Here is a 16,588-nt window from a genome sequence, read left to right on the forward strand (position 1 = left end):
TTGTGGGCAAATCTTTACGTGTGCGAGAGAAAGTTGTCCCCCTGCTTTGTGCCACTCCCATCATTCCTTTTGTGTGTGTGTGCGTGTGTGTGCGTGCGTGCGTGCGTGCGTGCGTGCGTGTGTGTGTGTGTGTGTGTGTGTGTCTATGTGTGTGTGTATCTCTGTGTGTCTGTGTGTCTGTGTGTGTGTGTGTGTGTGTGTGTGTGTGTGTGTGTGTGTGTGTGTGTGTGTGTGTGTGTGTGTGTGTGTGTGTGTGTGTGTGTGTGTGTGTGTGTGTGTGTGTGTGTGTGTGTGTGTGTGTGTGTGTGTGTGTGTGTGTGTGTGTGTGTGTGTGTTTGGCCTGGTTCCCACTGCAGATTATTAATTAAGTTCTGGTAAGCAGTGCATGCCTTGCCTTCAGATCTACTTCCACTCTCTTTAGCGCACACTCACACATGCACACACATAAGCGTCCATGCGCACGCGCAAACACACACACACACACACACACTTCAAAGCAGCTGCACTCCACACTGCTAGGATTAAGAGGCGATTGAAGAGCCTGATACAGCCTCAAAGTGCCTTCAGCACAAAAATGCCTTTGGCAGGGCACAGGTAGTGTCTTTGAAAGTTCTTACACACCCGCACAGGCATACACATATGGCCGAGCTTTTAATTTAGCTCTGTTTTTCCTTCTGTATTTGTCACAGTCCGGTTGGGCTATTTTCTTCCTTGCATGTACAATCCATATCTTCATCTACTTCCAGGCATTTTTAATGTGCGTTTAGACGGTTGAGCTGTATAATGTATGATGTTGTACAATGCTTCCTGCTGAATTCCCCCGAGTCCCCATAGGTAAAAAGGAATAGGCAAGTAGCGAGCTCTTTATGTTTTTATGAAACATCTGAGCCTGTTTGCATGTCAATCTCGCCATATGTTTCCATGAATATATGAACTCACAGCCACATACAGTAAACTACACAACCCATTTCGTATTAATTAAAGTACAATTGCAAAGCTATTGATATTTCTCTTTTGACGTTAACGTTTCAACTTCTGAGCCACGCCATAGCTTTGCTATAATTTGTAAAGAGACGCCAACAAAGACGAGGACAACAAATCAGAAGCGAAGAATTTTAACACGGAAATGATCTGATAAAGTCCACCGTGTCAGTCAACAAAGATGGAGCAGTCCCCGGCACATTAAAAAGAGACAACAAATGTGTCGCCTATAAAGAACATGGGGCGGCGGGGGCCCCATTTGCACCCTCCGCCACAGACCATTCATTCTCTCGCCTTTTCTACACCCATCTTTGTCTCCGCTCTCATCAGCTGCCTGTAAGGCCCCTAGGGACGAGCGGGCCGCCACTCAAAGCGTCCTGGCGCTGGAAGACAGGCCCGTATCCTTGGTGACGGCTCTGTGTTTCCGTGGTGACAGGTGTGTCCGTTCAGAGCGGATGGTGGTGTTTGTCAGGAAGTGTTTGGATGGGGTGCAGAGTCCAAATGCAGCTCAGGTGTTGATGGCTGCGAGGCGTGCGCTCAATGGGGCCGTGTTTGTTCATGAGTTGTCTGTCTGCCAGCGACTGTCAGAACGTGTGTGTGTGTGCGTGTGTGTGTGTGTGTGTGTGCGTGCGTGCGTGCGTGCGTGCGTGCGTGCGTGCGTGCGTGCGTGCGTGCGTGCGTGCGTGCGTGCGTGCGTGTGTGTGCGTGCGCGCGTGCATTTACTCCACTTTTTAAAAAGATTTCTGCAGAGTTCTCTGCATTCCCTCCTTTTTCACAAACTGCTTCAGGATTGAAAAATTATAGGCACGCTGTTTTCTTTTTCTGTTTTTCAATCGGGATCAACACATAAAATACAGGATCTTTTTTTTTTTCGTTTTCTTTTTTTTTTTAATTCTGTCCTTTCTTGATTGAAGACGAAACAATCCTCACAGCAATACGACGTCAGTTTGATTCCCAGGTCAAAGCCTGTCTGGGTGGAGTTTGCAGGTGCTCCCCAACCCAAGGACATGCACAGTATGTTAATTATAAATCACCAATTAACTGTTTGAATATGTAAATGTTAATGTGTGTCTGTGTGATTTGTCTCTCTGTGTGGCCCTTTGATGGGCGAGCTCCCCGGCGCTCATTATCAGCTAGGATCAGTTCCAGCCCCCGACTGACCCTAAGTGGGATGGAACTGGTATAATGGATGGACCGATTCCGCTATCCACCGGTAAAACAGGATGACCGCCACAAATGGGCTCAAAACTGTCGTACACAGTCGATTGACACAGTCGCATCTAAATAACATGGACGTAGTGAAACACTTTAAATTGACAAACCCAAGAGTATGAAACTTACATTGTTGAAAAGACTTGCCTCACTTTTGAAATACTGACCTGTATCCCCCATTAATTTGGGGCTTAGTGGTTCCACAGTGCTTGTGTAGACCCCCGTCACTGTGCTTCCAGACAGCCATTGACATCCCTGTGGAATTCCAGCACTTCACACCTAATTATCTCACTCCACTGTTCAGCCGCTCGTTGAAACTATGGCATCACAACACAGCGAGCTGAAAGGAGACGGATCTTGTATTAGACACTCGCGGTCTTTGCTTCCAGCTGGCGAGCTTCCCATAGACAAACAACAGAAAACAAAGAGACGAGCAGCGCTCAATAAACTTCTAACAACAATTTCCATTCACTCCTATTCTGTTTCCACCCTGTTGAGTCTCCCAGCTTCGCTCGATCGTCTCGCTTTTTTTTTTTTTTTTTTTTCACCCTATAGCTAATTGGCAGCAACATTTTAATTCCCCCCCATGCCCCTTTCCTTGTTAAGTGATGAAATGTTGGCAGGGGATCAGAGGGGAGTGGTGCCCACTGTGCGCCATGCCCGTCACTGCCGGCTGGCACGCATGAGCGTCGGGACTGGCGTTGTGCCAAGAGGCCACTGGCCCCCGCGCCTGCGGGGACGCACCGCCAACAGGCAGAGGTCATCGCAAGTGTGTTTGTGCGTGTGAACGTGAGTCGTTGGTGAGGGTGAGGGGGGTCTCGGTGCACTTCCTCGCTGAAGATTGAATTTCACTTCTCTGTCTCTTTGTGTCTCTCTTATCCACCTGTCCGCATAGCTCCTCTCTCACATTGCCGCCTTCCCTCTCGTTGCAGAACAACAGTCGGCTGAAGCAGCTTGAGAAGGAGTACGGTCAGAAGCTTGCCAGGTCTGCACAGGTAATCACTTTTCTCCTCTGCCCCCTTTTTTTCCCCCTTCTTTTATTTAGATTTTTTATTATGATTTCTATTCTGTGTGTCAGTACAGACCAGATGCACTGATGGGCCAGGTGAGGAAGCACATATGACAACACAATCACTCCTAGAGAGGCAACAAGCCTCTGTGGCCCTTTAACCCGGGCAGACAGACACAAAGACAAGTCGACTCGCAATGTTTGGGCAAGCTTCAGAAAAACAAAACCACACATCCAAAACAGAGGCTTCTATTACAGTGGCAGCGTCCCAAATTTCACAGTCTGACTTCTCTCTCACCGTTCTTAAGCCCTCCTTTATCTCTCTGTGTAGAGGTGATTGCTGGAAACAGTAGTTTGAACAAACTAGTGGTCCTTTGGGATTCAAACTCTCTTAGAGCCTCGATCATGTTTATTATAAGGGCTGGTAATAACTGATAATCAAAACCTACTTTTTTCCTTGAAATGGATGTAAAGAGAGTAAATTCTTGAGGTAAAGATTTATATGTGTGGTCAAACACAACTCCAGATTGTATCCGTCCTTTGCCTGCATTTGGCTTAACTCAGGACAAAACGTATTTCCCGCTGTCTTACAATCCAAGTAATGATCGACCGACTGGCTCTACCCTTTGGATGTTGCAGCAGCGTGCCATGCATTAGCCATTTTTCTCCCTCATCTTCAAGAGTTTTCTTTTTGCAGTGGGAAATGTTTTACTAGCTTCGCTTCAAGTTTAGTCAGGATTTCTTTAACTTTATCTGTGTTCTTTGAGTCACCCCCTGTCTCCTCTATGTGATCTTGCTGTACCCCCCATCGTCCCGCAGTGTGCGGTTCAGCTCTTTCATGGGAGCGACAAAACCTAAACAAACCGCTAAGCCTCTGCAAAGTCTTTCAAAATCAGAAACACAAACTGACCTTCGACGTTCAGCTACAGTCTCTCGCTTCTTCTTCTTCCTCATAATTGTCCTCTGTCTGGTTTTCTCCTTTCCTGCATTCTCCCCCGGCTGGCCAGAGAAATGTATAAACTCCTTGTCCTCTTCCTCCGTTGCCCTGTCATAGATTCGTCTGGCCACGCTTCTAATCAAACACCATGTGTTTGACATTATTTCCTGCCCCTCCATTTAAAGGTAATTCTTTTCTTTAAACAGAAATCTGACTTCTTTTGACACACTTTGCCATTCAGGGGAACATCTTAGGAAGGTCAAGCGGCTCTCACCTCGCCGGTTTAAAGATCCTAAACATCCTAAACACTGTTTATATTACAAGAGAAAAGCGTTTTTCTTCTTGATTATTAGGTTAAAATATAACAATCATTCGGTCATAATTGCACCCAGTTACCCAAATAGGAGATTCAAAGAGAGGGTTTTTTTTTTTTTTGTTTTTCTTTCTTTATTCTCCTCTTCAAATCCCCCCATTTTTGGGTTGGCTGCGGAGGCTCAGAGTTGAAAGCGGGGTTGACAAGCAGATGTTGTGAGAAAACGGTAGCTTATTAAGTTACACAATGCCCTACTTCAAAAGAAGCCGGATGCTGTGCAAAAGTTCAGCCATATTTGCCCGCTTTGGCGGTGTAGTGTGGCACCGCAGACGGACAACAAGTGATTAATCCTCTGTTTTGGGGACACGACGTTGGCAGCGTTTTAGCAAACAGCCCCGGCTGACATTAAAGAAGAGGTCTTTGTGTGCAGAATTCAACACCTTCGCCCCGGCGTGTTGGTATACAAGGGGCTTCTGTTGAAGATGCGGGTTTGATGCAAACATTTTAATATGCGTGATTAATGCAGTCTATTTGTCGTGGGCTTGGGCGGCTTTGTTTTAAAAGGTAAAGGTGGAACCGAGAGGGTCTTGTTGCCTCCCCCTTGGGGCAGCTCAGTCAAATGTAAACAAGAGGCCTTTGAACCTCAAAGGCTAACCCCCAGTTGTTAACCCCTTGGTGTCTGACAGGGGGCATCGCTCTTGAGCTCCGCTGCATGGCTAATAGCCCAATTAAAAACATACCATGCCATACATTATCCTGAGGGGACTGGAGACGCTCCACAGAGAGGGTGTACGTTTACTTTTCGTGCGCACACAAATCCCTCTCTTGCACATTACCTCGTTGCCTTTGTCTCTGTTTTGCTGCCTACGCACACACGCACACACACACACACGCACACACACACACACACACGCACACACACACAGACACTCACTCAGACTCTCCTAATTAGTGTCTCTCCTATCCGATCCTGTGTGTTAAGCGTCTAGCTGTGAGTGGTCCTCCTGGGTGACCTGTGAACTGAACAGGGCTGCGCTCTCTTCCCCCACTTAATGATCAAGTTACAGTGGGTGGTAGTTGTGGTGCTGGTGGGAGATCATTACTTTATCCCTGACTGTCCACCATGGGAGTAGGTAGAAGGTGGAGTGAATTGGCCATGGGAGTGGAGGCACGTTAGAGGTTGAAGTTCATATGCAAATATACATATTTTATTTCATCACAATGCTGCTTAATAAGCTTTGTGCTGCTCACGTGTGACCCTTTATGCATGCATTAACCAAATAGGATTTATAAGATGATTTATTAATTCTGTTGCACATTTGCTTTTAAGAAATTAAAACAGGAATACAGTTTCTCTTTTCAATGTTGAAGCTTGAGATTAACACCTGAAGTGATCGGAGCTGCAACAGAATTTAGAATTTCACCTTTTTAATCAGAGTGAAGTAAAAAAAATAATAAGAAAAACGATATGTGTACACTTTGTGGTTAACATCAAACACGTGATTTAAAACACAGTGCAGCATTTGTCCACTAAAGAAGCAGAACTCAACTTGTTAGATGATTACGTCCAAATCGGGCTCATTTCTCGTTGGACTTTTAGTCCTTAGCTGAACAGAATCAAACCTCTTAATATTCAAAGTCATGTTAGCAGTTGCCTACAATGTGATTTAACTGCCATTTGACTCAAAAACGAGTGTGGTTTGCAACTTTTTAAAAGATGTTATATAATACACAAAAACTTGAATCACCCAACAATTTATTGTGATTTTGTTTAGTAGTGGGTGCAGTTTGGTGTTACTAATAAAGATACGTGTGTGTGTGTGTGTGTGTGTGTGTGTGTGTGTGTGTGTGTGTGTGTGTGTGTGTGTGTGTGTGTGTGTGTGTGTGTGTGTGTGTGTGTGTGTGTGTGTGTGTGTGTGTGTGTGTGTGTGTGTGTGTGTGTGTGTGTGTGTGTGTGTGTGTGTGGACTACTTGTTCTGATGTTCCCTTCAAATTTTGCAAACTCAATTATCACAATTGTGAGATTTGAGGTTTTATGAAGAGACTTTAAAGACACCCACCACAATAAGTGATTGTTGTGAAGCATCTGAATTGTTGGTTTTCTCCAGGTAGGTTTTTTTTTTTCCCCCTAATAGTTCAAAGAACACAGCCTAGGGTTAATTGGCCACTCCCAATTGCCCCGAGGCGTGGATGATTGTTTGTCTCTCTGTGTCAGCCCTGTGATTGACTGCTGACCTGCCTGGTAAACCCTCTTCTCCCCATTTTATAAGCTGGGATAGACTCCGACGCCACGCAGGACTCGCTACAAGAAGATGGACAAATAGCTGGTGAATCATTTGGTTGCGATATCTTTAAAATCAGAGTAAGAATTGATTCGTGAGCCAATCTAGTTTTTTTCCCGCATGTGGCACTGTTGGGCGTGTCACGTCATGCATGACGTGCATGCAGAAACAAAAGAAGCTGCACCAGACTCTGTTGATTCAACATCATCTTGTGGTCTTCGTTAGTCACCTCTCCATTAACAAACAGGTGAATAAACACCAGGCATGCTCACCCCCCCACCTTTTCTTCTTTTTTTTTTTTTTTTTTTTATTTTACCTCAGGTTCATGAAGAGGCGAGTCTGCCTTCAGCCCTAAACAGTGAAGCCAGCAGGCTGGGAAAATAGACAAGTCTCACCAGACCAATTATAGACTTAAAAAGGCCTGGCTGACTATCAGACGGAGAAAAAAGGTGCCGTGTTGTGTGTGTATATATACAGAAATAACAAGACAGACAGCTGAGTTCACCAGTTTAGAGTGCCGCCACCGCCTGGGGGCTGAGGACCCGCAGATGCAGCGAATCCATATTGCAAAATAATCATTATAAGCAGAAATGATGTTCCCATAATAATGTGCCATTTGTTGCTTTCATGTGGCTGCCCCACTGACAAAATAAGCCTAATCTCCCTCTCACCCCTCGCCACCCCCTTACTGTCTCTTTCTGTCTGTGGTCGACCCACGCCACTTTAGCTCCCTTACTCCCACACAATTCCAACAAGGCTAGTCCTCCAGAGTTTCTACACGGTAAACAATTATCTGTATAGCCCTGAGCTAGCTGCTGCACCCCCCCCCCCCCCCCCCTAACAGACCCCCCCCTCTCTCTCTCTCCCATCCCTCTCTCTTTTACTCTCTCTCATCTTCCCTCAGCCTTTCTCTGACAGTGGCTTAAATAGAATGTTAATTTTGACTGGAGGTTTTCAAAGCCCAGGCACTTCCTTTTCATCTTGGTGTGCACCGCAAGTTCACCAACACAAAGTCATTCTGCTCTTCAAAAAGGAAGTTGTTTTTTCCTTCCTGTCTGTCTTTTTTTTTTTTTTTTTTTTTTAAACTCACTCTTCTTTTTCTCTCTTCTGTGTCTCCTGTCTCGTCTCAAAAAAAGACATGAGACATGAGACTCTGGGAAAAAGCAGCGTTTCAAGGTGATTGTTAGCCTCATCCGAATCCATGACAAATGTAAAATGCATTTCCGATCTGATGCAGGGTGGGTTTTATTTTGTTTTTTTGTTTTTTTTTGTGCGAGACCAGCGAAATGAAACAAATCAGAACAACGTTTTGTTTTGGAAACATATTTTGCATTTTGCTTCTGGCAGAAGGATTTCTGTCTTTGATTGCTGTTCTGTGTCTGTTTCTTTCAAACACAAACATAGACGGTACATACACCACAGGTGCATATACAGCAGGTCGACCGTATGTTAATATTTCAAGTTCGTCTTTTACTTCTGTAAAGTAAAACGAGCTTTGGATGAATTCAACATGACGAATTTCGTCTGTTCTTCTCTAACAGCTAATTGCAGAGCTCCAAACGTCTGCGTGCGATTCAAAGGAGGAGGTGGTTCGTCTGAAGCGAGCAATGGAGAAGCAACTTGGGGATGCGACTGGCCGCTGGGAGGAGGAGCGGAGGACATTTACTCACCATGCTGATCAGGCCAACAAGGTCAGTGTGGGCCAAAGTCTTTTCCGCATTTAACCTATCACACTCACAGTTAATCTTAACGCCACATACAAGCAGTAGAGGACCGCCACAGTGTGGCACATGGGAGAGCAAGTGGCAGTGAAGGGTTGTTGCTGGGAGACCCACCGTGGAACTCAAACCTCCTGCCTAAAGTCAACTTTTATAACCTGAAGTGTATGCCATGTTCTCATGAAGAGATTGTTCCATCGAACAGCCACATGAAGGCAAAAAATAATGCCGATCTATGAGGAACATACCATGATGCGTACGTCATTGTATCCAGTAGTCATGGAAACGTGTCGCTCTACCCTGTCAGTTCAGTTTTAGATCTAGTTGCACCAAACTACCGCCACGCTCTCATCCGCCCAGCGTGAAGGCACGCTTAGTCCCCAACAACGTTTCAGGTGAAATCGGTAAACCTCTGGTCACTGAAAACAGAACTTTATCCAAACGGCTTCCAGAGTGAAGCTTTTTGGAAACGCTCCGTCTCCGTGGAAACAGGCAAAACTGAACTTTTCTGAACCATTACTACTGCGCCTGTGTACTATGGTCATAGTAAATAGTTGTGTACGTGCGCGAGTAAATTGGCAATACTTTGTGCCACTCGCTCTTTTTTATTAAATTAGCATCGCTTCTCCGATAACGTGTACGACACCATCATCGGGTTCACATGCAGAGACTTTTTTTTTCATACAGCAGAGACTGAGTGGGACAAAACATCGAAGAAAAAGCTTGTCTACAGGATACTTTTATCTGCGTGCATACATACATAGGTGGATGTGTTACAGAAAAATACACACACTCGTGGTCTGACATGCAAAGCGTTTTAGAAATGGAAACCGTTATTGCTATCTCATAACCGCACAAAGATGCATAGGTGATGTCTATGAACGATACTAACTGCCTCCATCGAGACTGCTAAATTCATTTGGGTGTTAGTTATAGACGATAAGTTTATCATTATCTGCAGATTTAGGCCTGACTTGTTGTCCGTTTCCATTTGAGATATGAACACCTCAAAGCAACATGCTTTAATTCAAGTTAAATAGAACAGCTGACACTTCCCTGACTCGCAGAATCGGAATATTAGTTTGCCCACTTTATGTCAAACTGACTTTTGGCTCGGGAAACCCTCCTGTTTTAACATCAGACTTTCTTCTAATCAGTTCCTTCATTATATATAGTTCATTATACATTGTCAGTTGTATTGAGAGATTATAGGGGGGGAAAAAGGAACCACTTGCTGCAATTATGCCAGTGTTGGTCAGTCTCCCGGGGGCCGAACACTTTATCTATCTGTCTTTCTTTTCTTTGAGTACTGGTAGTCTTACACACTTCCTGTCCTATGGCAGCAGCCTCTGTACTGTTCACACACAGAAGCAATCCTTTAGACTCGGAGAAAAAGGGGGGGATGTGTCAGTAAACTTCATCCTCTAAAAAAGCCTTGTCTGCATCTGACTTTTATAGAGTCGACACGGGTCGCTTTTCTTTTGTTAAGGCCCAGTCGCAGTTTGTATGCATGTGCTCTGTCATTTTTATGGTTAGTTGCAAACTCCATAGTGTCTTAAAGTGGCTTGTGTGCTCTGTGTCTGGGTGAACCTTATAAATCTGTCTGCTGCACCCCACTTCTTAAGTCGGGGCCTCTCTTTATCACGACTGTCATTTGCTTTTACAGTTTAAAATTTATATTCAGGCTCAGTTTTTCACATTTGGTTAAAAAAAAAAAAAAAATAAATACGATTTCAAACTCTGCTGTCCTGCCTACCATACAACTATTTGTAAATAGTCTTTATTTTGTTTGGGTATTTTCTGGTAATCATCCAAGTTCATTCAGATTTCTTCTCCGAATTTCTTCTGCCTCTTCCTTAGCAACCAGACAGGAATACATTCGCCGTAGCGGTAGGTGTGGCTCACTAAATAAAGAGTTGTTGTGTCTGGGATCACGACATGTTTCCAAACACAACCTGGTCTGTTTGTGGCTGCAGCTGCCTCTTATAGTAAAGCGTGCAGCTCTGCGAGTCTCCCCTCAGGTCTGTGCTGTGTCCAGGCCTTAAGGGGCCTCGGTCCCGCCACACTTTTCTCTTTACATGTCAGGTTTGTTGAGAAGTGGTTAACTCAGTCCCACTGTGAGACATCTTGTTTTCATACATAAATGATTGACAGTAAAGGCTGACAGTAGTTTATTCAGTCCAGATCCATCGAAGAAGCTCAGGATGATGTAACTTCACCTTGAGAATACAAACCTTAGAAATCTTTCTCACTCTCATTCTTAAAATGACATATTCTTCTTTTAACGGGATGTTCACACTGTGATGAATAAAGCCGCAGGAACGTATTTTTAATGGGATTTCTGACACAAAGATACAAACATGTTAAGTTCGGTGGGAATCACTTGTCACCCGATTCTCAGTCTGGAGCGATACACTCAATGCAATTCTTTTCCCTGCCTTATTAACGTTTGAGACAATAGTTTTGTATTCAATCTGAGTTCACTGTCAAACTGGGTAATACAAAAAAACCGCTACAGCATTCACTTCTGCTTATCGGTATCACAATGACATTTTTTACTATAACAGTATTCTCTTGGCTTTGACACAAATATGTATCATCAGCGTGCATCGCAGCTTGATTATCAATGTTAAGAGAGACTTCGAGCTTCTACAGCTGGCTGCACTTGTAGCATGATCAGTGGCTTTGTTGCTTGTAATCCAAGTGTACCATGACACAGCGCGCACACGCAGTTTTCCCCCTTGTAGCCTGCGTTACAAGGCACGGGCTTTGGCGTCTGTGCTGGAATCAGACAACAGCTTTCTGTTTCCATTATCTATCTCCTCATTATTATAATCCCCCACCCCCTACCCCCCGTAATAACCACCCGCTAATGAGACACCAATTAATGGTTGAATCGCTTATTAAAGACCAGACATGAGGGGGAGCAGAGAGTCAGTGGGTGAGTGGAAGGCAAGACTGGTCAAACAGCAAATAAGGCGTGAAGGGATAAAGAAGTGAAGCAAGAATTTGATGTAAACTTGAAAGACACGGGAGAGGGAGCGGGGCGAGAAGGGGAACAATGAAGGGGAAAAAAGGGGTGTGAGAGGCAACAAAAGGATGGAGGAATTGCGGGGATTGAGACGAACGAGGGAGAGGAAGAAAGAGCGAAATGGCGCAGAGCTGTCAGCGGGCCATCGTAGGGAGTGTGTCGCCTGCTGACATTGTTTCCATGCTGCTCACTTCAAAGGGCTGGGATTATGAAGCGAGCGAGGGGCTTCAGACAATGGGAGGAGAAGAAAATAACATCAAAGTTAGCCGCGCATTTGAATTGGGATAATCCCAAAACAGTTGTTCTGAATGCACGCTGCACCGGATCAGATGTCCCTTTTTTCCCTCACCAGCCCCATTCTGCTGTTTCTAGCCTGAATTTAGCTCCCTCTGTGGCTCTACTGTACTTGGACTTCTTAAATGTGGGTGTTAACTGCGGAGACCTTTGTATCTCGTAAACCCCCTTTTTTTAGAATAACGGTCGTACAGTTAAGTATGCTCATAATCTTGGTTTTTTTGTACGTGTATATGACATTTAGATGAAGGAGTGTATTTGTGTGGTGTGCGTGGGAGAGTATTATATGTGTATATACACACATAACAAGCATGAGTGCTTTAAAGTGTGCCTGCATGGCATGTTATTACAGACAGGGGCCACAGCTATGAATGCCCTTTCCGCTTTGTCTGAATAGCAAATAGGTTAAATATCATAATGTGTGCTGCAAATAGTTGTATATTGAATGTTCTGTCCAGATGGACGATCAAAGCTCCACAGCATTGCAGCAATAGTTTTGTTTTACTAATACCATGCAGTACATTTCTGTATTGTTAATCCAAGACCTTCTAGTATACAGTTGTAGCGAGGGTCATCTCATTTTTCAGTCTCTCATTGAATAAGGTGTTATGTTCCATCAGAAAGAAAGCTGAAGTGTCGTAAGCTTTTGAAAACTCCCATTCATCGCTTCACAATTACAGATCCTTCATACGGAGCCAAATCAGAGGAGGGAGTGAAATACTATTCATGATGCAGTTAAATTTAGTTTACCGATTATCTCATAACAGCAGCCAAAGCATCACCGGTGCAGTTTTAAATACACTGGAACCGGGCCGGTATCAACGGACGGATGAAGGTGAAAGCAAGATGAAAGCTCCGTATTTGCTTTCAACTGTCCACTCTATTCATATCAGGTGAGGTGAATGCTAAGGGTCACGGGGGCACATTGGGACGCAGCCCAATGTTTTAGTTAGAGGATTATTTGTCTCCTGATGTCATGTCTTTCCCTACATGTGGTTTCATGCCAGTGTTTGCCTTCGTGCTTTTCAGCAATGATATAAAGGGATTGGAGGTAAATTTGGAAGTTTATTATTGAGGTTATTACCTAAGTACATGCTGTGCGTTTTAGTGGCCATGTTCACAAGTGACATTTTTATCTCCGTATAAGTGTGTGTGTGCACGCACAAAATGTGTGTGGGTGTGTGTAAGAGTGTTTGTATGATTGTGCATGTGCACTTGCCTGAAATGTGCAGCTGCCAAATCTGACAGAAGTGAAGCCCACATTAGCCTGCCAAGAGAAAGGTACAAAGACACACATACACACACACACACACACACACACACACACACACACACACACTCTCACTGGCCCCTCTTTTCCCTCTCACACCATATCTTTCCAACTCTGTATCTTCGAACTCTTTCTGTCTCAAAGTGTCTGTCTCTACACACACACACACTTGCACACACACTTGCACACACACCAGCACACATGCTCACCTCGCCCTGCCAAAAGGGAGAGGTGGCTGGTGAATAAACAATGGCACTCCGCCCATAGTGTCACCCGCCTGGGCTTTGATCAGCACCGCTGTTCCTGCTCCCCACAGCAGCGCTTCCTGTCTTTCTGCCTGCCGAGTGTTGCCATGCACACACACACACACACACACACACACACACACACACACACACACACACACACACACCTGTAACTTTGTGCTCATAGGCCTACATACTCTGTCCCCCAAGTCTTTATCTGTCTTAGTCTACCTTCAAATTCTCACACAAAGATACTTTTGCTTTGAGTTAGTGCCCTCGTCTCTACAGTGCATCTTTCACAAGTGTTGCCTCCTCCAACATATTCCCACACAGAGTCAGTGTTTCCCCCCCCCCACACACTGGGATACACACCTTTGATCCTGGCTCAACCAGGGTCCTGCTGAAGCGTCCTCCAGGTGAAGTGACAGCAGACACATTACATAATGCAACAGTGACCATTGTCTGACATTGTTTGAGGATGACAGTGAATATACGTATGAGGTGCACTGTATTTCTTGTCAGATTTACAGTTGATGCAGTCCATCTGATCTAGGTGCTGGGCCTTTGTGCATGCATAATAATAACAAGGAATTCTTTGCACACGCTCGCAGTCACACACAAACTTGTACACATTCAAGGGGCTAGTTGTAGCAGCTGCAGTTTGTCTGTAGTTCTGTACTTATATATGCATTAGTTTCTGAGGGGGTTGAAAGGATGACTTTGCCTGTGGGAAGGAATGGCAGCAGTGGATCAAGAACAGGTGTGGTGGATACTCTCTGCTGCAGAGGCAAAAAGCTGCTTCAATCGCTATGTGTATGCAAGTGTGCATTTCTGTTTGTGTGCGCGTCCTTGAACACATCCAAGCTCTCTTTGTCAACCTTGAACTGCACATTTGTTTACATAAGTTTGTTAACCATCTGTGTCTTTATCAGCTCCTTCTCTCAGTGCTTGTGTGTGTGCGTGTGCGTGTGCGTGTGCGTGAGCGTGTGCGTGTGCGTGTGCGTGCGTGTGTGTGTGTGTGTGTGTGTGTGTGGATTGCTGTGAATACAGCTTGCATAATTTTCATTTGGATATTCTTTTCCAATATTATGACTCACAAAAAGAACTTTTAATCCTTTTTCAATATTGCAGTTTCTCTACCCAAATAGATAAACAGCCCTCATTTTACAAATCTGAATATGCTTTGAGAATTTAAGAAACATCATCATCAGTATAATCAAATTCACTTTTGCGATTCTGACAAAGTGATCTGAGGAGGGGTAGTCAGCCTCTTAATTCATCTTAGGCCTGTTTTTGAAGTGTCACATCATATTATAGCTCCCATCCCTGGGCCACACAGTTATTAATCTCACAAGTTCTGGTTCATTTTGGTGGCTCTTATGCATGGAGTTTGCATGTTCTCCCTGAGCATGCTCGGATTTCCTTCTGGCATTTCTGTTTCCTCCCACAGCCCAAAGACATGCATTTGGGATTAATTGGTGGCACTACATTTCCTGTTTCTCTCTGTTATTCCTAAAATGGACCGGCAACCTCTCCAGTGTATCCTTAATGTAAACGATATTAACTTTCATCAAACAGGAAACAATATTCTGCTTAGGGAACACATTTATAAATTCACAATGTGAAAAGAACACCAACTGTGATCAAATTCAGGACCTAGGATAAAGTGAAAGTTTACTTGTACTTGTACTTGTACTTGAATGAAAACTTGCTCCAGTAGGGAGCTATTGCTGAGTAATGTTGACAATGTTGTTAAATTAGGATGTACAGATTCAGATACAATAAAACAATATAACTCCTCGAGCCCCCCCCCCCCCCCCCCCCCCGTCTACTTTAAGCAGTTTAATCATTGTCAAATACAATCATTTGCAACTCTTTATCAAGAAAGCCACAAAGAAAATTGTGGATTTATGAACATTATGTACACATGGAATTAAGTCTTATACTCTCTCCTTCACTCCGAGGATTATTTATTATTTTGTCTGCAGCAGTGTCCGTCAGTTATTGTGTCTTTATTCATGTTTGTGTCGGGGTCTGCAACTGTACAACTGTAGTAGCTGATGACGACTTTTCCAGCTGTAGGCCGATTCCCCACTTGTGTTTGATCCTCATATCAGAGGAGGTGGAAGTAAGAGAACGATAACACTGCCGGATGCTACAATGGAACGTGGGAAGTACATAGTTTAGAGAGAGAGACCACACTCCATTCGCACACAACAAACAAATTACTCACCAAGCCACAAGCCTAATGCTGGAGTACAAAGGAATCAGGGTGACCTCACATCCTGTGTGTGCGTCCTTGGCTGGAGATCATCTCTTTGAAGAATCTGATGTATACAGCTCCAGATGACTGATTAAAAACAGGAAGACGTTAGAAAATGATTCCACTCAAACACAGACACCTGAACTTAAAACTGTCTTATCCGAGTGTTTATGCCGCTCCTAATCCGTGACAGTGTCATACTGGGATTATGTAAGAGAAGTGAGGGTCCAAAAAAATAATAAAAACTAAAGTAATGACTGTTTAAAATTCACATAGTGGTTTTCACAGTAATTACAAGACTCATTTGTAGGAAAATTGGTGTAAAAAAATTCAATTAAAAAGATAAAAACAACTTGGTTGCAGTCCAACCATTTCCAGCAAAAGCCGATTGGAAAAATTGACACTTTTTCTTGTCTTTTATTTTCTGGTTGTCGTGATTAAAGATCTACTAGACTCTAAATGGACTGAAAACTCAAAAACAAAACAATTATAAAACGTTCCGATTTTTTTTATTTTTTTTTTATGTGATGTACAATTCAAATTCCAACTTTCCTATAAAACACTTGAAACAACCAGAGAGGATGTTTTGTACGTAAGAACTCAACAAAAGGATGCAACTGACTTCAGCTGATTTCTTGAAACGTAATAAAGCTGAGATTGTCGCAATATCTTGACTTTTTTTTTCCGGAACATTCAGTCCTAAAAAAAAATAAATAAAAAAATAAATAACATTTTACTTTTCCTAAGAAGTCAAGAGTTTAAAGCTAAACTTAAGCATCATTAAATGATATACTGTTTGATACACAGAATAAATGCACATGTACACACACACTCACACATGTGGCATATGGTGCATATTTCAGAGCTGTTTCCTATTCTCTTTCTACTGTAGCTCACAGCGGCTGAGAGAGACACAGACGGAAAGATAGAGAACAGTGTGTTCCCCCCGTGGGCTCAGCTCGGTTGCAACATGTCTTCATTAGCGCAGCAATTGTCTTACTATTTTCATCAGTGCTGGGAGAGTCGCCGGAGT

General features: G+C 43.9%; 1 protein-coding gene across 4 annotated transcripts in view; it reads left to right on the plus strand.

Annotated features, from left to right (window-relative positions):
• cep112 (centrosomal protein 112) overlaps positions 1-16,588 on the plus strand; it is a gene marked incomplete at its 3' end in the record, with an annotated part of 95,644 nt that overhangs the window by 62,643 nt on the left and 16,413 nt on the right. For all 4 annotated transcript variants that reach the window (XM_080488156.1, XM_080488153.1, XM_080488155.1 and 1 more), the window contains 2 exons: positions 3,126-3,188; positions 8,276-8,425. In XM_080488156.1, coding sequence (XP_080344282.1) covers positions 3,126-3,188; positions 8,276-8,425 — 213 coding nt within the window. The remainder of the gene's footprint in view (positions 1-3,125; positions 3,189-8,275; positions 8,426-16,588) is intronic.

This window comes from Lipophrys pholis (genome assembly GCF_963383615.2).
Source record: "Lipophrys pholis genome assembly, chromosome: 19".
NCBI lineage: Eukaryota > Metazoa > Chordata > Actinopteri > Blenniiformes > Blenniidae > Lipophrys > Lipophrys pholis.